Source organism: Scyliorhinus canicula, chromosome 1, assembly GCF_902713615.1.
Source record: "Scyliorhinus canicula chromosome 1, sScyCan1.1, whole genome shotgun sequence".
NCBI classification, from domain to species: Eukaryota; Metazoa; Chordata; class Chondrichthyes; order Carcharhiniformes; family Scyliorhinidae; genus Scyliorhinus; species Scyliorhinus canicula.
The window spans coordinates 194,547,491-194,572,322 of record NC_052146.1 but is presented as its reverse complement, the minus strand read 5'-3'; the positions used below and the strand labels follow the sequence as shown (position 1 = coordinate 194,572,322).

The window sequence follows — 24,832 nt, the reverse complement described above, 5'->3', positions numbered from 1 at the left end:
GCAACACTGCGCGTGGGCAATGGTCGATAAAATGTCTCGTGGGCCATACTCAGAACCCAGATATGCCACATGTGGCCCCTGGGCCGCAGGTTGTACATAAACCAGAGCATTATATATTTGCAAAAAACATCCTCCCCCTTGAGTTAACCCTTTGTAATTCTTGTCCCGTTGTCTCAATATGTAGGATCAGGCGGGAGCTGTAGAGCAGCAGTGTGCTGAGCAACAAAGCCTAAAGGAGCAGGTGGACTATCTGTGCTCCATGTGCGAACCACAGGACCAGCTTCTCCATGGCAGGACTGAGGAGTGCTTTCAGCTTTTCGAGGATGCCAATCAAGTCGTTGAGCGAAGGAGAGAGGTCCTCAGACAGTTGGCTTCTTTCCTGGAAACCCACAAAGCTTCAGGCAACGTGCTTCACAGGATTCGAAAGACCGTCGAGACGGCAACTAACTGGGACAAGGTAAAGACAGAGCTACTGGATAAGGAGCTGGGGGACGTGACACCAGACATTAAGCAATTGGATTCCCAAGCCATAGCCCTTGATGCACTCATCAGTAAAGCTCAGTGCCACCTGAAGAATGTGGGCGCGGATTCGAGGACCTCCTGCCGGTCCTTGGCAGAAGGATTAGAGGCAGAACTGGAGTCTGTCCAGAATCTCCTGGGCACCAAACAAAGTGAGGCCGAAGCACTTAACTCGCTGTGGAAATCATTTAAAGTGCGCAAGGAGCAGTTGTTGAAGACCATTGAAGATATTGAAGAAAAGGCAGACAATGAGGGTCTGAAAGAGCCTACTTTGCCAGCTTTACAACTCAGGTGAGTCTACTCCATGGGGCTGGGCTCGGTACAGTATTGGACACAAATAGTGAAGCATGATTATGAAGTAAATGTACAGAAAAATACCGTTTTCAGCACATCGAAACAACAAGGGTCACACTGTTTTTCTCATGGACTTGGGTGGAATGGTGGCACAGTGGTTAGCACTGAGGACCCGGGTTCAATACCGGGCCCGGGTCACTGTCCATGTGGAGTTTGCACGTTCTCCCTGTGTTTGCGTGGGTCTCACCCCATAACCCAAAAGATGTGCAGGCTAGGTGGTGTTGTGTTATGCTGCTTCGGATAACAGTCTGCTACTTATCATAGAATTTACAGTGCAGAAGGAGGCTATTCGGCCCATCAAGTCTGCACCGGCTCTTGGAAAGAGCACACTACCCAAGGTCAAGACCTCCCCACCCAACACTAAGGGCAATTTTGGACACTAAGGGCAATTTATCATGGCCAATCCACCTAACCTGCACATCTTTGGACTCCAAAGAATTCATCCTCTTTCATCCATACTTGATGCAATCTTAGCTAAAGGATGCTCCAGACTCTGAAATGAGTTCAACGTGTTTATTGAACTATTAACACAGTTCTCAAATGAGTTCGACTCTCTGCTAATCTAACTGTGGTAGCTCAGTCTAACTGTATCAGCTTGCTCTAAGCCACGTGCTGGGGTGTGATGCTGCTGATCAACCCTGTCTAACTCTCTAGATAGCTGGCTGTGGAAAGAGGTAGGGTGTGAGGTTTTTGTTCTTTTCCAATGCCTCCCCATATTGATCCCGAAGGCTTTTTTCAGAAGGGTGAATAAGTCGATTCTGGAGTTTGTGTGGGCGCGGAAGGCCCCGAGAGTAAGGAGGGTATTTTTGGAGCGAAGAAGGGAGGTAGGGGGCCTGGCGCTGCCCAACCTGTGTGGGTATTATTGGGCGGCGAATGTGGCGATGATTCGCAGGTGGGTGACGGAAGGGGCCACCTGTGAGTGTCCTGACTGCCCATTGGTTGTGACGTATTCTGAGTGTTCATTGGTTGCATGTTTGCATATCATGACAGGTGGATTGGCCACGCTAAATTGCCCCTTTAAAAAAAAAAAATTTTATTCAAGTTTTTTAATAACAATAACAATAACAAATTTTTCTCCCCGCAATTTAAAACAAACAAGGCGTGTTTACACACCAAAACAAGAAAAGAACTCCCCCCCCAAAATAAATAATAACAAATAACAAATAGAAATACAAGAAAGAAGAAAATAACATAACAAACCCACCGCTGCAAAATCAAACCCCCCAACCAACCAACCAACCAACCCCCCCCCCCCCCCCCCCCCCCCCCAAATTTCATCCTCTCCAATTTCATCCTCTCCAACCGGCCTCTCTCGCCTCCTGCACTCCCGGCTCCGAAGCTACCCCAAAAATCGCGAGCCCCCAGCCCGGCCTGACCCTAGACCCAACCACTTCCGACAAAATCCCCGCCACCCCCTTCCAAAACCCCTCCAGGCCCGGACATGCCCAAAACATGTGGGTGTGGTTTGCCGGGCCACCCGAACACCTCCCACACCTGTCTTCTCCTCCGAAAAACCGGTTCATCCTTGCCCCCATCATGTGCGCCCTGTGCAGCACCTTCAGCTGAATTAGGCTGAGCCGTGCGCAAGAGGAGGAAGAATTCACCCTCTCCAGGGCGTCCGACCACGTCCCATCCTCAATCTCTTCCCCTAGCTCTTCCTCCCATTTTGCTTTGAGCTCATCTACTGAGGCCTCCTCCTCCTCCTGCATCAGCTGGTAAAAAGCCGAGATCATTCCTTCACCGACCCACGTCCCCGAAAGCACCCTGTCCTGCACCCCCCTCGGCGGCAGCCGCGGAAACTCCGCCACCTGCCTCTTATCAAAGTCCTTGACCTGCATATACCTAAAAGCGTTCCCGGGGGGAGGTTCCACTTCCCCACCAGCTCCTCCAGAGCCGCGAACTTCCCATCCAGGAAGAGGTCCCCAAACTGTCTAATGCCTGCCCTGTGCCAACTCCCAAATCCCCCACCCGTTCTCCCCGGCGCAAAACGGTGATTACCCCGTATCGGGGCCCAAACTGAGTCCTTCACTTCCCCCCTATGCCGCCTCCACTGTCCCCAGATTTTAAGGGACGCAACCACCACCGGACGCGTGGAGCACTTTGCCGGGGGGAGTGGAAGCGGGGCCGTCACCAAAGCCTCCAGGCTCGTACCCCCACAGGACGCCACCTCCAATCTCTTCCATGCGTCACCCTCCCCTTCCGTCACCCACCTGCGAATCATCGTCACGTTCGCCGCCCAATAATATCCACACAGGTTGGGCAGCGCCAGGCCCCCTACCTCCCTTCTTCACTCCAAAAATACCCTCCTTACTCTCGGGGCCTTCTGCGCCCACACAAACCCAGAATCGACTTATTCATCCTTCTGAAAAAAGCCTTTGGGATCAATATGGGGAGGCACTGGAAAAGAAACAAAAACCTCGGGAGCATTGTCATTTTAACCGACTGGACCATGCACGCCAACGAGAGCGGCAGCGCATCCCACCTCCTGAACTCCTCCTCCATCTGCCCCACCAGCCGCGAAAAGTTAAGCCTCTGCATAGCCCCCCAGGTCCTAGCCACGTGGACCCCAAGATACCTAAAGCTCCTCTCAGCCCTCTTCAACGGAAGTTCCCCTATCTCCCTCTCCTGACCCCCCGGATGCAGGACAAACAGCTCGCTTTTCCCCACATTGAGCTTATATCCCGAAAAGTCCCCAAACTCCTCAAGTATCCTCAGCACCTCTGGCATCCCCTCAGCCGGGTCCGTGACATACAGCAGCAGATCATCTGCATACAGTGACAACCGGTGCCCCCCCCGCACAATCCTCCTCCAACTCTTCGAGTCCCTCAGCGCCATGGCCAGGGGCTCAATTGCTAACGCGAAGAGCAGGGGAGATAAGGGGCACCCCTGCCTCGTCCCTCTGGAAAGCCGAAAGTCCTCCGACCTCCTCCCATTCGTCACCACACTCGCCACCGGGGAGCTGTACAGCAACCTCACCCAGCTGATGAACCCCTCACCAAACCCAAACCTCCGCAACACCTCCCACAGGTAACTCCACTCCACCCTATCAAAAGCTTTCTCGCATCCATGGACGCCACTATTTCTGACTCCCCAACCACCGGGGCCATCTTCATAACATTCAAGAGCCACCGCACGTTGGCATTCAATTGTATCCCCTTCACAAACCCCGTTTGGTCCTCATGAATCACCGTCGGGACCACATCCTCCACCCTCCTGGACAGCACCTTTGCCAACAACTTGACATCTACATTAAGGAGTGAGATCGGCCTATAAGACCCACACTGAAGGGGGTCCTTGTCCCCTGGACATCGTCGGGGGCAGAGCCCCCCCCCTCCCTAGCCTCATTCAGGGTACTCACCAGCAGCGGGCCCAGCAAATCTGAAAATTTCTTATAAAATTCCACCGGGAACCCGTCAGGCCCCGGCGCTTTCCCTGTCTGCATGCTCTCCACCGCCTCCACCAGCTCCTCCAACTCAATTGGGGCCCCCAAACCCACCACCCACTCGTCCCCTACTCTTGGGAACTCCAGCTTATCCAAAAAGCGGTCCATCCTGCCTGCTTCCCCGGGGGGTGCCGTCCGGTACAGCCCCTCGTAAAAGGATCTGAACACCCCATTGATGTCCTTTCCACCCCACACTAAGTTTCCACCTGCATCCATGGCTCCCCCAATTTCTCTAGCTGCCTCCCGCTTCCGGAGCTGGTGAGCCAACATCCGACTTGCCTTCTCCGCGTGCTCATACACCGCCCCCTGTGCCCTCCTACACTGCGCCTCCGCCTTCCGGGTGGTTAAAATGTCGAACTCCGCCTGGAGACTGCGCCGCTTCCTCAGAAGCCCCTCCTCCGGGGTGTCTGCATATCTCCTATCCACCCTGACTATCTCCTCCACTAGCCTCTCCCTCTCGACCCTCTCCCCCCACTCCCTGTGCGCCCGAATAGATATCAGCTCCCCTCTAACCACTGCCTTTAGCGCTTCCCAAACCATCCCAACCTGCACCTCCCTGTTGCCATTGGTTTCCAGATACCCCTCTATACCCCTACGGATCCGCCCGCACACTTCCTCCTCTGCCAAAAGCCCCACATCCAGCCTCCACAGCGGGCGCTGATCCTTCCCCTCCCCCAGCTCCAGGTCCACCAAATGTGGAGCATGATCATAAATGGCTATCGCCGAATACTCCGCCCCCACCACTCTTGGGATCAGCGCCCTGCTAAACACTAAAACGTCAATCCAGGAATACGCCTTATGAACATGGGAGAAAAAGGAAAACTCCCTACCCCCCGGCTCCAAAAACCTCCAAGGGTCCACCCCTCCCATCTGATCCATGAACCTCCTCAGCACCGAGGCCGCTGTCGGCCTCCTGCCCGTCCTAGACTTCGAGCGATCCAGAGCCGGATCCAGCACCGTGTTAAAGTCCCCACCCAGGATCAATCCCCCTGTCTCCAGGTCCGGGATCAGGCCCAGCATACGCCGCATGAAGCCCGCATCATTAACCAAGACCACCCGCTCCCCCTGAAGTCTCCCACTCACCATCACATATCGACCTGCACTATCCGCCACCACTTTGGACACGACGAACGACAGGCTCTTACCCACCAAAATTGCCACCCCACGGTTCTTCGCATCAAGCCCCGAGTGAAACACCTGTCCCACCCAACTTTTTCTTAGCCTCACCTGATCCGTAACCCTGAGGTGCGTCTCCTGGAGCATAGCCACATCCGCTCCCAACCCCTCAAGTGAGCCAAGACCCGGGATCGCTTCACCGGACCATTCAGCCCCCTCACGTTCCATGTGACCAACCGAACCCGAGGGGCCGTCCCCTTCCCTCTGCGCCGATCAGCCATAGCCCTTCCTCAACCCACCACATGCTCAGGGAACCGACCAAGCCCGCTCCCCATGGTGGCAGACCCCCCTCCCCAACCCTCCCCTTCACCATCCATTCCCTCACAGTCCCTGCAGCAACAATCCGGCACCCCCCCCCCCCCCCCAAACCCCCCCCCCCCCCCCCATCCCCCCCCCCCCCCCCCCCCAAAGCTAGGGCCTCCCCTAGCTGCGTTACCCCCAACATTATACTTCCATGAGTCAGCTGACTTCTGCCGACCCCGGCTACTCCAGCCATAACCACGACCACCCCCCGGATTCTACACAGCCACCAATTCCTCCCTACCAGCGCCGGCCCCGCCCCCAATTCCTCCGGCATGGGAAGAAAGCCCGCGCTTCCAACCCGAGCACCGCCCCCGGACCCAACACGTGGGAAAAAGACGGACACATGACCAATCGCGGCCCCAACCTGCTCCCCAATCCACCAGTGGAAAAAAAAAGCACCATAATAAATAACCAACAGCCCCAAAAAACCCTGAAAGAACCCAAATAACCATAACCAAAAAAGCGAAAACAGCGAAAACAAACAGGAAACAACCATCAGCAAACAGCCAATATAGGCGAAAGGATACCTAAGAGGGCAAAGCCTCCAAACAAAGTACATTTCCCCCCATCCCCCCAGTCCTCAGTTCGAGTCCAAGTTCTCAGCCTGGACAAAAGCCCAGGCCTCTTCTGGAGAGTCAAAATAGAGCTGGCGGTCCTTGTACGTGACCCAGAGGCGAGCCGGCTGTAGAAGGCCAAACTTCACCCCCTTCCTGTGAAGCACTCCCTTCGCTCGATTGAAGCCAGCTCTTCTCCTCGCCACCTCCGCGCTCCAGTCCTGAAAAATCTGAACGTCCGTGTTCTCCCACCTGCTGCTCCTCTCCTTCTTCGCCCACCTCAACACGCACTCCCGGTCAACCAAGCGGTGAAAACGGACCAGCACCACCCTGGGCGGTTCGTTCGGCCTGGGCTTCCACTGCAGCACTCGATGGGCGCCTTCCAGCTCCATGGGACCACGAAACGACCCCGCACCCATCAGCGAGTTTAACATTAGGACCACATAGGCCGCCAAATCCGAACCTTCCAGCCCCTCCGAGAGGCCCAAAATCCGTAGATTCTTCCGGCGGGAGCGGTTCTCCATCTCCTCCATCCTCGCCTGTCATTTCTTATGCAGTGCCTCGTGCAACTCCACTTTCACTGCCAGGCCCAAAAGCTCATCCTCATTCTCCGAAGCCTTGTGCCGCAGCTCCCGAATCTCCCCGGCCTGAGCCGTCTGAGTCGCCACCAGCTTATACAGCGAGGCCTTAAACGGCTCCAAAATCTCGGCTTTGAGCTCCTTGAAGGAGCGCTGAAGCAGCTCCTGCTGCTCCCGCGCCCACTGCTGCCATGCTGCTGCTGCTTCCCCACCCGCCGCCATCTTGCCTTTTCTGCCTCTCGCCGTTCTCTGAGGTAAAACCGATTTTTGGACCGCTCCACTGCGAGTCCAGTCGATCCACCGGCCGCTGGGCACACTGGCGGGAAAAGTCGAAACAGCGCCATTGCGGGCTCTTAAAAGAGCCCGAAAGTCCAAAAAAAGCGGGAGCTGCCGAACGTGCGGCTTAGCTCCGCATTGCCACCACCGGACGTCTCGCTAAATTGCCCCTTAATTGGAAAAAATAATAATTGGGTACTCTAAATTTATTTTTACCCCGTCAAATATTGGGGAGAAAGATGTTTAGATTTGGAACCATATTTGACCTTCTTTAAACATCATTAGGCCGTCAGCCATTCTTTGCGTACCCTGTTCTGAAGGTCTCTGACTCATCGAGCTTTATTCACCAGCTCTACACTAACTCAAGAGAGGGTACTGGCGCACCAAGTCAACAATCTGCTGTAAACAATGAGCTCTTTGATTCTTCCTGAGCTGCAGTGACAATGGGATTCAGCTATTGTGTGTAACAGGAGTAATCTTTCAAAGCCAAACAATTGAATTCCATTGAACAGGTTGGAAATCGATTTTTTTTGAATGCCCATTGAGTCATTGAAACAAACAGCTCAATGTCGCTGCCTGGAAGGAATGTACAAGAATACTGTACTGAGCTCACTAATTGTAGGTGTATAATACAGATCCTGTGAGTTTTGTTAAGAAAGTGCTGACACACAGTTAGCTCCTAATTCTTCTCAATATGTTTATTGCTAATTGAGGAAGGAATGTACTTGCATTTATATTCCAATGTTCACAACATCTCCAAGTGCATCACAGCCAGTGACATTGAGGGATCGCGTCCCATCCCAGAGATCTGAGCACGTGATCCAGACTCGCACTCCGGCGCAGTACCGAGGGCGCGCTGCATTGTGGAAGGTGCTGGGCGCGATTCTCCGACCACCACGTCGGGTGGGAGAATCACGGGAGTGCAGGGCGAATCATGCCACACCGCCCTGGCACCCCCACGCGATTCTCCCACCCCCCCCCCCCCAAAATGGCGTGTCGCGTTTTGCAACAGGCCGCTCGGAGAATCGCCGCTCGCCGTTTCTAACGGCGAGCGGCGATTCTCTGGCCCGAGCGGCCTGCCGAATCCGACCGGTTCACGCCGGCGCCAACCACACCTGGTCGCTGCCGGCGTGAACATCGCACGACCACTGCACGTGGAGCCTGTGGGGGGGCGGAGGGAGGATCGAGCATCACAGGCATGCTCAGGAGGTGTCAGGCCCGCGATCGGTGCCCACCGGCGTCTCTAAAAGACGCACTCTTTTTCCTCCGCCGCTCCGCAAGATCAAGCCGCTATATCTTGCGGGGCAGCGGAGTGGAAGACGGCAACCGCGCCGCTTTGACGCAAGCGTCAAGCCCGGCGCGCAAAATTCACGTGCCGCCGCTCCTAGCGGGGCGAGGAGCGGCCTCCGACGCCGGAGTGGAACACTCCGGGGTTTACTCCAGCGTCGTCTGTTTGTCTCCCTTTGGGAGAATTTCGCCCGCTGACTTTCAAACAAGGCTTTAGACGGCAGCCCCGTCTTGCCTGCTCGTGTACTCATAAGACATACGTGGCACATTATGAGTTCTCTCGGGTATCCTGGCCATCATTGTCCCTCAACCAGAAAGAGATGAGCTGGTCATTTGTCTGAGTTTCTGGTACTGTGAGTTTGCTGCGTGCAAATTGGTTGTTGTGGTTAAGCCAATGAAACAGGGCTGAATTCCCAGAAGGAAAAAACAGTTTGGACCATTCTTATTTCCCTTTTTACAGGAGTTCATTTTATAGTATGCAAGACGGTTCAGACCGTATTCTTATTTGCGTTTGGGCTAGTGTGTTTAGACAGTTCACAAGCAAGCAGTTTCTGGCTACTGGGTTGGCTGAGATATCAAAGATATAGAATCCCTACAGTGCAGAAGGAGGCCATTGGGCCCATTCAAGTCTGCACCGACTCTCTGAAAGAGCACTCCATCCAAATCCACTCCCCTATCTTCATAACCCCATCTAACCTGCAATCCTTTGGACGCTAAGGGGCAGTGTAGCATGGCCAAACCACCTAACCTGCACATCTTTGGACTGTGGGATGAAACTGGATCACCCAGATGAAACCCATGGAGACACGGGGAGAATGTGCAAACTCCACACAGACCGGAATTAAACCCTTGGGCGAAATTCTTCCCTACCCGGCGGGGCGGGGGGTCCCGGCGTAGCACCTTTAGGGGCCGAGCCCTCACATTGAGGGGCTAGGCCCACGCCGGAGCAGTTGGCACCACACCGACTGGCGTCCAAACCGGCTCCAGCGGCCTTTGACGCCCGTCGCCCGGGCTGGCCGAAAGGCCTTCGCCGGTTCGCGCATGCGCCGGTTCGTCAGCTGCCGCTGACGTCACCACCGGCGCATGCACGCTGGGGGATTCTCTTCCGCCACTGCCATGGTGGAGGCCATCACGGGCCGGAGAATCGCCGCAGGGGCCTCGCCGATCGGTGGGGCGTGATTCCCGCCCCCGCCTATTCCCGGGTGGCAGAGCATTCCGGCCACGGCGGGGGCGGGATTTACTCCGGCCCCGGGCGATTCTCTGACCCTGCGGGGGAGAATTTTGCCCCTGGTCTCTGGCACCGTGAGGCAGCAGTCCTAACCACTGTGCCACCCCTTATAGAATATGAATTAAGGGAATGCACTTTCATTGGTGAGATGTGGCAGAGGTGTTCCCTAGGAATCTGCTGAGGCCTCAGATTTTCACAGCTGTGTGGCAGCCTTGACACATTCTGTAGCTCACTTGTCTCTGAAGCACAAGGTTTTTCATTCACATCCCACTCCAGGGCTTGAGCACAAAGATCAAGGCTGGCCCTCCAGTTCAGTTCTGAGGAGGTGCTGCACTGTCGGAGGTGCTGCCTTTCGAGTGAGACCCACTGAGGTGGATGGAAACGTCACATGGTTCTATTTCGAAGAACAGGGGAATTCCCTTGGCCCATATTAAGCCCGTAATCAGCACCACCAGCAAAAGAGATGTTTTGGTCAATATTACATCACGATGGGAGCTTGCTGTATGCAAATTGGCTGCAGTGTTTCCTACATTACAATGGTAACCACATTTCATAAATTGTTTCATTGGCTGTAAGGTGCTTTGAGATATCCAGTGGTTGTGTAGGGCGCTATATAAATGCAAGCCATTCTTTCTATTGTCTTTATTCCTACTTTGGGTGAAGGAATAGAGAGTTTTGAATCCACACTTGCAAGTTCGAAGACTTGATGGGTTGTGGGAAATAATGGGACAGTGTTAATGTCACCAGACTAATAATCCAGAGGCCCAGGTTAATGCTTTGGAAATACGGGTTCAAATCCTATCATAGCAGCTGGTGGAATATAAAGCTTGTCTCAGTAATGGTGGCTATGAAACTATCATCAATTGTTGTAAAAGCTTTGGGGAATTAAATCTGCCATCCTTACCTTGTCTGGCCTACATGTGACTCCAGACCTACAGCAATGTGTTTGATTCTTAACTGATCATAGAATTATAGAATTTACAGTGCAGAAGGAGGCCATTCTGCCCATCAATTCTGCACCGGCTCTTGGAAAGAGCACCCTACTCAAGAGCATCCACACCTCCACCCTATCCCCATTAGCCAGTAACCCCATCCAACACGAAGGGCAATTTTGGACACTAAGGACAATTTGTCAAGGCCAATCCACCTAACCTGCACATCTTTGGACTGTGGGAGGAAACCGGAGCACCCGGAGGAAACCCACGCACACACGGGGAGAATGTGCAGACTCCGCACAGTGGCCCAAGCAGGGAATCGAACCTGGGGCCCTGGAGCTGTGAAGCAATTGTGCTAACCACTATGCTACCGTGCTGCCCTCGTGATGCTCTACAGTGGCCGAGCAAATCACTCAGTTCAAGGGATGATTAGCAATGGGCAACAAATGCAGGTCCTGCCAATGATGCCCATATCCCATGAAAGAATTAATTAAAATGGAAGGCAGCACGGCGGCGCAGTGGGTAACACTGCTGCCTCGTGGCGCTGAGGTCCCAGGTTCGATCCCGGCTCTGGGTCACTGTCCGTGTGGAGTTTGCACATTCTCCCCGTGTTTGCGTGGGTTTCGCCCCCCACAAGCCAAAGATGTGCAGGATAGGTGGATTGGCCATGCTAAATGGCCCCTTAATTGGAAAAAATTAATTGGGTACTCTAAATTTATATTTTAAAAAATAATTAATTAAAAGGGGGCAAGAAGTAGCAAAAGGCCATTGACACCAGAATTCAATTTGGGAAAGTGTGAGATCATCCACTTTGAATTCAAGTAATTCGGAATATTTTCTTGACAGTACGTATGCCAGAAACTCAAAAAGGATAATAGAATACAGATCTTTATCTCTGGTTTGAATGCTGCACATCAGGAAGGATATGATCGAGTGGCGGAGGAGACTCAATGGGACGAATGGCCTAATTCTGCTTCTATATCCTATATCTTATGGATATATTGGCAGCATGGATAAAATCAGAATGAATACTGAAAGTCAAATGGTTAAATTAAGGGGACAGGTTACGTCGACTAGACTTGCCTTCCTTTGAATGTAGAGGGGGTGCTTCAATCAAGGGGTATTTAAATGTTTAAGGAAACTATCACCATGGATGGGGGGAATCCAGAAAAAGACTGTGTTTCTGAATCAATCTGAATTCCAAGTTCAAAGTTGGGGAAATGTTGAAACCTAGACCTCTCTGACATACTCAAGCCTGTTAACGTGAAAAATATCTTTTCCTTTTCTAGGTTGAGGTTGTTCAACCAGTTTGAAGAAGATCTCGGCGCCCAGCAGCACGAGCTGCAGTGGCTGATGGGCAAAGCAAAGCAACTGGCTCAGAAAGATAAGGCCTTAGCTACAGAAGCTGAGAAAGAAATTAACCTGTTGGAGGTGACCTGGAATGATACCAAAAGGCTGATCAATGACATGTGAGTACAATAATGATGAATCAAGACAGAGGTTGCATTTCCTCACTGATTTGTGACTAATTCAGTTGATTTTTATCTTCAGCGCAGCTAAATTCAGCACATGATTAAAAATGTGCAAAATTTCAATGACATAATTTTCATTTCAATTGAATTAGATACCAGACAATCAAATTGGTTGCTTGCGGCTTAATTTTGTACAGACTTTCACTTATTTATGTGGCATGTCTTGTGAGTATGGCACAGATTTAGATTTTCTTAATTTAGTTTCAATACATAGGGTCATTGACAAAGCTAGCATTTGTTAACCATCCCCAGTTGCCCTTCTCCAACTGGGTGGCTCTGTGGGTCACTGCAGAGGGCATTCAGGAGCCATGAATATCAGTGTGGGGATTGGAGTCACGCACAAGATTGTGGGTTCCCTTTGCTACAATTTTCACTGAGGAACGACTCGGATTTTTTTACGACAAAGCCACCTCTCCATGTTCACATTTATTGATGCCACCTTTTCATGTCCAAATTGTCAACTAAATTCAGGAGGAGATCTTGTGGCGCAGTGGGTAGCAACCCGTACTCCTGGACCAGATGCCCCGAGTCCAAGCCCCAACTCCAGGGTTTGTTGGAGTATTCATAGTGCGGTTCAACAGACTGGTAATCAGCTCGGGAATGCTTCCCCCACTATTTCCCCAGAAGGGGTAAAACATGTGTGGGTGTGAAGATGTGCTTTAAAAAAAAACTAATTCTCAAACTGGCATCAGATCACTGTCTGGATTACTAGTCCAGCAATATAAATAACATTCGAACGTTGCCAAGAGTTATTTTGTGAATGTAAGTTTTTTTTTCCCAAAAGCTGGCGACAGAGGAGACTTTTGAAGCTCCCTCCACAGTGCCATCCAGTGGCCACCCCCTAATAGTACATTTTGTGACTGTTGACACAGCAAAATTGAATGGAAAATGCTCACAATAATGGCACTAATGTCTATGGATCAAATGAGTCCAACATTATGTGGTAAAATTTTCTACAGGGTGTGGGGCGGTGGGCATCTCAATCACCAGGAGGGAACTTGCTAAAGTTGTTTGCTCTGTTTCTCTGTGAATTCTACCAATATTCTTGCAGGAGATTCGGAGAATTCCCCCACAGAAATTCTGACTTTAGATAAATAACAGATTTTTAATAAGTGATTTTTTTGTGTAATTTGTGAATGAGGCATGTTCATACTCCTCTCCAGCTACATGTCACACGGACTGGCTGTTTCTTTGTTACAGGCAGGAACAGGGCTGTTTCCTGGTTGGCCTTATGAGGGACTATCAGAGCTCCAGGTCTGCTCTTTTCAAAGTGATTGAAAATTCTGAAGCTGTAGCTGTAATCAAATCAAGTCTATTGGATCAGGAAGACATAAAGAGGGCACTGTCCAGGGTAAGTGCTACCATGCTCCACTGATGATCTGCTTCCGCGTGTCGGAGCCCGACAGAATTTTAACAGAATCTTAATATCAAACAGTTACAAATTCAGCTCATTACTTTTTTTATATTAATTTCGAGTACCCAATTCATTTTTCCAATTAAGGGGTAATTTAGCGTGGCCAACCCACCTACCCTGCACAGCTTTGGGTTGTGGGGGCGAAACCCACGCAAACACAGGGAGAATGTGCAAACTCCACACGGACAGTGACCCAGAGCCGGGATCGAAACTGGGACCTCGGTGCCGTGAGGCAGCAGCACTAAACACTGGGTCACCTAACCACGGTGCTGCCCTAATTCAGATCATTATTTGTTTTTTTTTACTTCTTTATAGATTTCCAATCTCACATGCAGCAATCATTATCCCCACATACCTTCATCTATTAGCTATGGCAGGCACGTCAGCTGTATTTTGAACAGATTGTTGTAACTATGGCAATCTCTGCGTACGCTAAGTATGCTGTGATGCGCAATGTGACATGACATACTTTTCAGGAGCGTTCCCCATTCCACTGGTGTACAGGGAACGGGCTCCCTCGGAAAATCCATATTGAAATAGCATTTATTACCAGCACTGATGTTCTAATTGAGGATCCAATGCATTGTCTGGGAACCCAACGAAACACCTAGAGGTGAAAATCTGGTTTCTGCAGCGCTGCCAAGGTTGCCAACTGTGTTAAATGTATTCCTGGAGGTTTCATAACTTGACTTGCTCCCAAACACTCCAGCCATTAGTTGGTTGGTGTGAGGGAAGGTGGCACGATTGGAATCGAAAAGTCCCTAAACCGACCATTAGCAGTTCACTCATCGATCTCAGGATTGAGGATGAGTTGGGAGATGAGAAGGGGAACAAGGCCGGAACAAACCGTCATCCTCAATATTCTTAGCATTGGCAGACGGTAAAGGCGGCATTGCGGCTGCCCCATGATGCTGAAAACCGTCTTCTCCCTGGGTGGTCAGGAGGTGCAGGCGTCATTGTTTCCTGCTGGTTATGCTCTGCTTCCTTCGACTGTGTGCCACCTTGTCGGGCAAAGTAGAGGGCAGAGTGCCAGTGATTGGGTAGTATTATGTTTGAGTGATGTGCCTGCCATAGCTAATAGCTGAAGGTATGTGGCGATAGTGAGTGCTGCATGTGAGACTGGTAGCATTGATAGGTGTGTAAGAGTGAGGTGATGTATCTGGATGCCCAGCCGGAGTTCTGATGCTGGGTGAGTGATAAGGCTGTGGTGCATTGGGCAGCCTGCGAGGCTGGTGGAGCGATGGTAGATGTCAGACGAAGATGCATTCTTGACCAACTTAACCAGTTGCCTGAAGTTATTAGACGTTTTGTGGCACCGCTCCCAGGTTATCAAGCTCAGGCACTGAGGATTGGCCTCCCTGGCACCCTGCTCCCACCCACTTCTGATGGTAGTCCATGAAGGCCTTCCAGCTGCCCATGGAAACATGATGTTTCTCCTCCCATTCACTTCCATCGCCAATTCCTTCGGCACCATATCTGTCACCCTGCAACTCCCTCTCCAGGCTGATGCTGCATTTTCTTTGTTTAAACTTGCAATAGTATTATTCAGCGCAGCTCCCCCTTTAAGAAGGCCAGACGGCCTTTAAGAACAGAAGATAGGTTGGATCACTTGCTCTCGGGGCACTGTTCAGATCCCATGCTGAGGCAACCAGCAGCATGGAGGATGACCGGCCATTCGCTACAATCATGATTGTTTAATAGCTACAGCAGGTTTCTGCGCTGGTCATCTCGATAGAGCTGAAGTGGGCAGGTATTGACTCACATGCCTAAACAGGACACAGATGAATTCCATCTCATTTAACAGTCTGAGTGACGTGTCCAAAGCTTAGGTGGGAGTATGGGGTTGCGGGAGAGTGGGCTAGGTAGGGTTCTCTTTCAGAGAGTCGGTGCAGACTTGATGAGCCAAATGGCCTCTTTATGCACTGTAGGGATTTTATGATTCTGCTTGATACCTAGTGCACCTGGAATCAGCAAATTGCTAGCACGTGCTACTGTAAAGTATCCCGATTCCAATTCTATTCCTATACCTAGTGGTGCACTAAGGCAGACTTTCGTCCTTTTCCACAGCTAGTCACTCCCGGAATAGATCGTTAGTCTGTCTCCAGGGGCTTAGAGCCTGAGGAGCGGAGCAGGAGTCTCTCCCGCTCTTACTGCCAGCCGTTGGGCATGTTGGAAAGATTTTTAGGTTGACACTCAATCTGTTGGCCACGTTATGAAAGCACCATCCTTGACCATCAAATCCTGGGGGGAACTCAAACCCAGAGGTTCTGACTCCGGGGCAGGGACACAAGACATCCTTCTGTAAAGTGTGGAGCGGTGCAAACTATTTTACACGACAAGAAACATTCCGTGCAGTTGAACAGAAAGATGAAATGAAGCAAAATGAAGGACATTGGAGAAGCAAAGTTGAAGGCTGTTTTCTCAAGTCAGAGACAGATGGTGAGAAAGTGGGAATAAAATGAAACAAAAAAAGGGGGGGCTTCTCACTGCAGGTGGAAAGTTCCTTTTCCTGAATGTCCCGTTGAAATTGTCGGACATGTTGTCTGGTAGAGTCTATCTCTGAATTTTTTTGTCTGTTGTCAGCATGAAGTGGCAAAGTCTGAGTTAAATGGAAGTCAGGAGCAACTGGATGGATTCACCTCGAAAACTAAACAACTGTTGGCCGAACTGAAGAAGGTTCACGACTGCGACCCAATGCCACTCAAACAAGATCTGGACAACGTCTTGGACCAGTGGCTAGATGTAAGGATTGTTCACAGTTGTATTATTTTGGGCCTCTTATGCTCTCCTTTAGAAGGGAAAGGAAAAAGAAACCTTTATGACCCGTCTAATGCTTGCCTGTTTCCTCATTCACAGAACTGCGCAGCATTGGCGTTGTTGCTGGTATAGGATGTCTTGAACCCAAAACCTCTCCCAGTCAGTCAATTGCCAGTTAATTCTGTTCAGGGGAAAAGGAATTCGTCCTGAAACCATGAGATACAAGTGTACCAGACACTCCTTATTGTTCACTTCCAATAGCTGCTCGGTAACAACGATAGGGTCCAAGGCCGAATGTTCTATTTTTTTTGGCAAAGTGTTGTCTCGGGGAGAAAGAGCGGAAAGCAGCTCGCCGGCTGCCTTGTCAGGTTTTCCATCCAAAGTTTCAAAGACTTTACCAAAAATAAATGAAAAGGGGTGGGTCCCAGAATGTTATTCTGACGGGCTGGGTTCTTATTGAGCCCACCCGTCTGCAACTTAGGTTTCTGAAAGATCGGGGCACTGATTTAAAGAAAATTTTAAAATTAACAACCCATGGAACTACCCCTCCCTTAACCCCGCAATATGGAACACCCCTCTCCTGACCCCGCAATGGAACACCCGCCCACCTCCCCAATGGAACACCCGCCCACCTCCCCAATGGAACACCCCGCCCACCTCCTCAATGGAACAACCCCACCTGCCCCTCCCATGGAACATCCCTCCCCTCCACCCCCCCTCCCCAGTGGAACATAACCTTCCCTGCCCCACCAAAGGAACCGCCCCACCCCTCCCAGTGGAACATACCCTCCCCTGCCTCCCCCCATGAAACACTTCCCTGTCCCCCAATGGAATCCCGCCCCTCCCAATGGAACACCTGCCCCTCCCAATGGAACATCCCTCACCTGCCCCCCTCCCCCCCTCCCCGTGCCCCCATAGAACACTTCTCAGCTCTCACCATGGAAATCCCCCCAGTGGAACAACCCCTCGCCTCCCCCGCCCAAATGGAACACCCCCCGAATGCAACATCCCCAGCCCTCCCAATGGAACTACCCCAAACCCTCCCAATGAAACACCCTCCACCCCCCAATAGAACAATCCCACCCACACCTCCCAATGGAACACACCTCTCGTCCCCCCCATGGAACATCCCCCGTCCCTACAATGGAACACCAGTGAACGGGCAATTTAATGTGGGACCGGGGCACTATTGTGCATAAAAACCTGATAATGAGATTCTCCCCTCCCTGCTCCGGAAACGGGGGCAGAAAATCTCGGCCCAAGTCTTTACTTCTTCAGAGTTTTATTCTGATGACATAAAACTTCACAGAGTGCTTGTCTCACCTGTTTCCACTTTATATACACAACCAAAAAAGTTTGTTAACTTACAATTGCTCACTTCAACACTCCTTGACAGTTAACTGTTTCCTTCCCTAACACTCCTGCTTGTCCAAAATTCTGTAAATTGCTCGAAAACTGCATGTTTCATAGAATCTCTACAGTGCAGAAGGAGGCCATTAGGCCCATCAAGTCTGCACCAACCCTTGGGAAGAGTATCCTACCTAGGCCCATGCCCCAACCCTATCTCCGTAATCCAGTAACCACACCTAACCTCTTGGACACTAAGGGGCAATTTATCATGACCAATCCACCTAACCTGCACATCTTTGGACTGTGGGAGGAAACCGGAGCAGTCACGGGAGAAAGTGCAAACTCCGCACAGTCACCCGAGGCCAGAATTGAACCTGGGTCCCTGGTGCTGTGAGGCAGCAGTGCTAATCACTGTGTCGCCCTGTTGGCAGACCTTATAACTTAAAAAAATATATATTTTATTAAGGCGTATATAATTTCAACAATTTTCAAGAACCCCCCCCCCCCGCCTGTCCTCCACCCCTTCAAAGAACCTGCTCATTCGGGCCACAGTCGTATGCGCCCAGTGGACCCCCTTGAATTGTATCAGGCTAAGTCTGGCGCCCAACGAGGACGTGTTGACTCTACTCAGGGCGTCCTCCCACAATCCCGCCTCTATTTTCCCAGTTCTTCTTCCTACTTTCGCTTCACCTCCCCTATCGAGGCTCCCTCCCATTCCATGAGCTTTTTATAAATTTCCAAGACCTTCCCCTCCCCCACTCCCATTTTTGACACTACCTTGTCCTGTATCCCCTGGGGCAGCAGGTACGGAAAGGTTGAAACCTGCCTCCGCACAAAGTCCCTCGCCTGCAAGTAGCGGAACCCATTCCCACCAGGCAGCTCAAACTCCTCCAGCAAGTCCTCCAAACACGGAAACCCCCATCAATAAACAAGTCCCCAAACCGCTCGATCCCAGCTCGCTGCCACGCCCCAACCCCCCCCCCCCCCCATCCAAACCCCCCCCCCAGTGTAAACTGCTGGTTACCACAAATTGGTGGCGGCATCCTTTCCACCTCCATATGCTTCCACCACTGTCCCCACGCCCTCAGAGCAGTCACTACTATTGGGCTTGTGGAGTCAGACCTTATAACCTAAATGATCATTGTTCAAAGACCTCAAACTCGTGACTGTTTCTCTGGTGATTAGGTTGTACACCCAAGAAAATTATTGAGCTGGAAGATTTTGCTGTGCTTAGAGTGGCCATTTTGATTCATAGCCAACTGTGTATATTCTCCGAACAGATATCCGAGCGTCTGGAAGACAACATTGAGAGGCTGAGCAAGAGTCTTGCGATGTGGGAGGATGTGGTCAGCATCAGTGATCAGATTGATACGTGGTGCAAAAGTTCTACCTCTGAGCTAAATGAAATGGTTAGCAACTTGAACGACAGCCAGAGAACAGAAGTGAGACTACTGGAGTTCCAGGTAGATGGCAACAGGTTGCTCCTGGTGGGGTGATGAAGGACTATTCCAATGTCCTGGGTTAAAGTCTGAAATCACCACTGTTGCCCCTGGCCCAGTTTGCTTCGGTGAGATCGGGAATCAGTGATCAAATCCAGCAAACATCCCAAAGAAGTATTCTTTTAAAAAAAACAAGCCAAATAGGGCATTCCTCCGGGCAGTTGTGAAAGTGAGAGATGGAACACTGAGAGTTGGTCAACTGGCACACTTCCTTCATCGGCAGAGAACAAGAGTCAGGGGTCCCACGATAAACACTTAACTGTGGGCTTCCCTTTGGCTAGACTACCAGCTGACACTGGCTGCAGTGCGTACTGCACATGTTATCCTCAAATAGCAATTGAGATTCTTGTGCAGGCTGTAGGACCCCAATCCTCATGTTAAACGGGTCGGCCTCCTGATTCTGGTGTGTGCTTTGGCTGCCTAGCATTTAGCCCCTTTTAAAGTGGCAGGGGTCAGAGTTCCAGATGGGCCATGACACATTCAGGTTAGGTGCCTCGAGTTAAAATCGAAAACACGGCAATGACTTCAGCAAGCCGGTAAGCCTAACCTGCGCCTCGCTCAGAAGCACATTCTGTGCCCACAGCACCTTGCTGTACAATGCCCAACCTCACTGCCTCCTGACTTGAAACTGGGCACGGCCCGCAGAACCTTTTGCCCTTTGGCCTCGCTGCTGGAGATATTTTAGAACAACTTGGAATTTTACAGTGCAGGAAGAAGCCACTGCCCGACAGATCTGTGCCAGTTTTTATGCTCTCTATGCGAGCTCCCTCACAATGCACTTTGTCAAATTCTATAGGCAGCCCTTCTATTCCTTTTACGTGATGTTCTTATCTAGCTCTTATCTAATTTCTCCCGATACTATTCACGTCAGCTATTATGGGAGCAAGCTTCACATTCTCACTATATTCTAGGGAAAAGTTTCTCCTGATCTCTTTACTGGGTGATGGGACCATCAATTCACGCGAAACAGAGAGTAGATGTAAACTGTGCTTTAATCGACTAGAACAGTGCCTGCCTGCGACTGCTCTGCTACTGAGAGCCGCCTACAGGGCTGCTGCTCTTTATACCTCCCCTCAAGGGGCAGAGCCAGGGGCGGAGCCCACAAGGGCACCAACCTGATACATTCCAGGTAATACCTTACAATGGTCCATAGGTGGAGCCCTCATACAGCGTGATACAGTTACATACATGACGAATGTTTAATGCAATACGTTCGCCACATTCACCCCCGGTTAAAAAAATGAAGACTGGCATGGGTGAAGGGTTCACAAGTTCAGCCTGTCCGGCATCGGATCGTGCACTGTGCTCGCCAAAGCTCTGGTATTGCAGCTGGCCCGGGTGTTGAACTCATCCGTGTGGGCATGGGTAGTGAAGTCGCCGGTGCGGGCACAGACGCGGACTCCAGGAGCGTGTCTTCTGCAGCTTTGTTCCTGTGGGTCGGTGAAGGGGGAATGGAGGGTGGGAGGGGTTGCGAGTGCCATGTAGGGGCGGGGGCGCTCGTCAGCGTAGGTTGGGCGGGGTAAGTTGGGGTGGCGGTGATAGTGGAACCTGCGGGTGCCAGGTCCCGGAGGGAAACCGTATCCTGTCGAACATCGGGGTGTTCTATGTATGAATACTGGGGGTTGGTGTGTAGGAGCTGGACCCTCTCGACCAGAGGGTCGGACTTATGGCTCCTGACGTGTTTGCGGAGTAGGACGGGCCCCGGTGTCTTCAGCCAGGATGGAAGCGGGGCCCCGGAGGTGGATTTCCTGAGGAAAACAAACAGGCGGTCATGAGGGGTCTCGTTTGTGGCCGTGCAAAGGAGGGACCTAATAGAGTGGAGCGCGTCGGGGAGGACTTCCTGCCAGTGGGAGACTGGGAGATTCCTAGTCCGTAGACCCAGGAGGATGGTCTTCCAGACCGTCGCGTTCTCCCTCTCCACCTGCCCGTTTCCCCGGGACTGGTAGTCCTGCTCGAGGCGATGCCCTTACTGAGCAGGTACTGACGCAGTTCATCGCTAAGGAACGACGAGTCCCGGTCACTGTGAACATACGTGGGGAAACCAAACAGGGTGAAGCCACTATTGTAGGGCTTTAATGACAGTGGCAGCGGTCATGTCGGGGCAAGGGGATTGCAAAGGGGAAGGGGGAGAACTCGTCAATGACCTTGAGGAAATATGTGTTGTGGTTGGTGGAGAGGAGGGGCCCTTTGAAATCGATACAGAGGCGCTCAAATGAGCACTTTCTGCTCATTCATTAACACATCAATATAATTCCCTAACAAATCATAATTATTGCTCTCCAGCCTGTCGGTTAGAATTGATTCTGACTGGAACCACAGCAGAATTTCCCCCTATCCATGCTTCAAGGACCCTCCTGGCACTAATGTTGTGTTACCCTAAATTCAGCTCTTTTGAAATCGAGTAGTTTGACTCCACTCCCCTTTGTCATTTCACATTCCATCGAGAACATTTTACCTCAAAAGGCACTAGAATTTCCATCGAGCGGATCTGCCCATTAGTCGACTGACGCTTCCATTCTGTTATTGCCTTGCAGTCTGAGGTCAAAACAAAAGGGGAGAAACTCAAGAGTTTACGTTCCAAAATTTGTGAGCTGACGGAGTTATCCAAATGTCAGGAGCCACCGCCTGTGCTGCAGGTAAGTAAACGTTTTCAGTGCGTTTCTCACCCTTTTGATCAAGCTCTACGAAGAAGCAGAACAGGGCAGAAATTGTGAGGCTGCACTGCCTGGTATGGCTGCACTGCCTGGTATGGCTGCACTGCCTGGTATGGCTGCACTGCCTGGTATGGCTGCACTGCCTGGTATGGCTGCACTGCCTGGTATGGCTGCAGAGCTGGGGCAGCAATGCTGAACCATCCACATCTCTGTGGCTCCCTGCATGAAGTCATTGAGCTGTCGGCAAATGATCTGAAAGTTTTGCATTGTGTGCATATTGGGCCCTGCTCCCTACTAGGACAGTAATTCAGCCACATTCAAAGATTGGGCCCATTATTCACATCAGTCAGAGTCTTTAAGAGTAGTGGTCTTAACTCAAGTACTGGAAATTAAGAGATGATGTAATTAACTTGTTCTTCCTTCTTTCAACTTTTTTTTTCCTTGGGGCCTTGACAATGCTCATAGGTCTCCCTTCTCCATCTCCTCCTGTCAGCCGCCCATTCCGCCATCCAATCCTGCTGCATTTAACTCTCCCGCCACTGCATCTCTCCATCTGGTCTGAGGCCTTACTCTCCCCACATTTCCCCTCTCTCCGCAACAGGTGACCATTCTATTTTCAATTGCTTCTTGGCTTGCTTTCTTCGACGCTCCCACAATCTTCACTGACCGGCTGATGTACTTTGTTCTTTTGTCCACACATCCGTCTCAGTAACTTTATTACATCAGTATCCAGTCATTGTTGCCCAAGTGTCTGCACTATATCACAAGGCCTGAGTCACAAGTGTCCAGTAGATTCTTCCTTTCAACTTCTGCGATACTTTTCCAACAACTTCGCTGCACTTCATCCAATGATTCCAATCAGAGCGAGTCCATCGCTTATTTTCCATTTCCGTAATTCTATCTTCTGGCATCACTGACCTCAGGTACTTGACTTACTTCCTCCAACTTGTTGCCCATAATCTTTACACCTTCACTCTGATCCTCTTCCCTAGGTTCAGACTGACGATCCCTAAATGGCGGCTGATATGAATTGAGGTGTTTAAACTGATTTAAAAAGGTCGGTCGGGTAGATTGAGAGAAAGAAAAGGGGTTGCCAGAAAATTAGAGTTCAGCCACTCAGGGGTAATGTCGGGGAAACAGGGTAAAAGATTTGCATTTGTATAGCGCCGAAGACGTTGGGATTTCCCAAAGCACTCTACAGCCAATGAAATGTCGTCACTGTGGGGATATTGCTTCACACAAAGCAGACAGGAATCTGGACCTCCCTGCCCCAGGAAGCTGTGAATGATGGGTGTCAGCAGGAGCTTCTGACGCTGAGATCTTTTCTAAGGGGATGTGTATGAATAAATAGAGTTGAGATACAGATCGGGTAATGGAATTTTGCACTCAGTGTGCAGAGTGCCGGCTGAGGCGGAAAAACCGACATGCAGCTCGCCGGCTGCACAGCCAAGTCTGCTCTCCAGACCGTATGGCACTCTGTACACAAGAAATCTGTAGGCCTGGGGCTGGATTTTCCTCAGCGAGATGCTCCATTTTACCGGCAGCCCAGGGGTTGCCTGGCGGCGTGCGGCTGCCCCACAATGGAAAACCCCATTGAACTGCCGGTATAACGGAGCATCCCACCGGCGGGGTGAAACAGAAATGTGGCGCGGCGGGGCGGAGAATCCAACCCCTGGTCTTTGCTGTCACGGTGGTGGGCTGAGATTACCAGTGGATAGTGCCACGCCCACTGCCCCCTCCCCCTGGGGGGGGGAGCCCAACTTAACTTTGCGTCCCCCCGTCGGGTTCCGCTCAACTACTTCAAATTTTTAACAAGCAGTTCTAAAGGGGGAATTCGTCGGGGGAAGCCTGTTAATTGTATTCAAATTTCTTAAACTTTATTTAAATGAGGTAAAGGGTGGGAACCCTGTTATGTCACCAGTGAGGGGCGAAATCGGAAAATGAGACCTCATTGGTGAGTATCGCGCTTTGCAATCCTTGCAGGACTTTGCGTCCAGGTTGTCGTTTGTGTACACGGCTAATTATTTATTTAATGTGGGCGCAAAATCAGCCCCCACCCCCCACTCCATGGCTGTCCATGTTCTTCTCTGTGTTTTGCTGAACATTCCACCTGAACGCTGTTCTGCCCCCACAGACCATAGAAGCTGAATCTCAGAAGAAGCTGGACCATGCGCAGGAAGTGTCTGAGGCAGCCAAAGAAACACTCAGAGATTTTCGCAGTCAGAAGAGTCAGATGGAGAGCTACATCGAGAAACTCAGCGACTGGCTATGCACGGTGGAGCAGTCACTCTCTGCTTACTCCGACAGCCGGGACACTGAAGACCTGAGGAAAGTGAAGGTACGGGGGAGTGGGGGGAGAGTGGTGCCTTGGAGATGAGGAGGCGGCCAGTCCAGCCCTGTTCGAGGGTCTTGCCAACTTCTTTGTCGATTATCTTGTTTTGTTGTTGCAGGAACTGGACCTGGAGCTGGTCAACCAGCAGAGCAGGATCGACTCCGCACGAGAGAGTCTCAACAGCCTCTGTCGCAAGTATCACTCCGCGGAGCTGGAGGGACTGGGCGGCAGAGTGACCGAGATGATCAAACAGTACGAAACTGTTAACCAGCTCTCCTCCAGAACACAAGGCAGACTCCAGGAAGCATTGGAAGATCATTTTAATGGTGAGGATAATTCTCTACTCAGGTGTATTACCACGAACGTACAGCATAGAGACAGGCCATTAGGCCCAACTGCTCTCTACTGGTGCCTATGTTTTCCCACCCTTCTTCACCTCACCCTATCCAAAGCTTCTGTTCCTTTCTCCCTCATGTATTTAGCTAGCTTCCCCTTTGAGTGATGAATCATAGAGAATGGGCAGCACGGTAGCACAAGTGGATAGCACTGTGGCTTCACAGCTCCAGGGTCCCAGGTTCGATTCCCCGCTGGGTCACTGCCTGTGTGGAGTCTGCATGTTCTCCCCGTGTCTGCGTGGGTTTC

The 24,832-nt window shown here is 51.2% G+C and overlaps 1 protein-coding gene across 16 annotated transcripts in view; it reads left to right on the top strand.

Annotated features, from left to right (window-relative positions):
* The window catches only part of syne1b (spectrin repeat containing, nuclear envelope 1b), a 667,652-nt gene that overhangs the window by 251,808 nt on the left and 391,012 nt on the right, over nt 1–24,832 (top strand). For all 16 annotated transcript variants that reach the window (XM_038805568.1, XM_038805603.1, XM_038805543.1 and 13 more), the window contains 8 exons: nt 185–810; nt 11,942–12,121; nt 13,385–13,535; nt 16,182–16,340; nt 18,986–19,168; nt 21,739–21,840; nt 23,993–24,196; nt 24,309–24,516. In XM_038805568.1, coding sequence (XP_038661496.1) covers nt 185–810; nt 11,942–12,121; nt 13,385–13,535; nt 16,182–16,340; nt 18,986–19,168; nt 21,739–21,840; nt 23,993–24,196; nt 24,309–24,516 — 1,813 coding nt within the window. The remainder of the gene's footprint in view (nt 1–184; nt 811–11,941; nt 12,122–13,384; nt 13,536–16,181; nt 16,341–18,985; nt 19,169–21,738; nt 21,841–23,992; nt 24,197–24,308; nt 24,517–24,832) is intronic.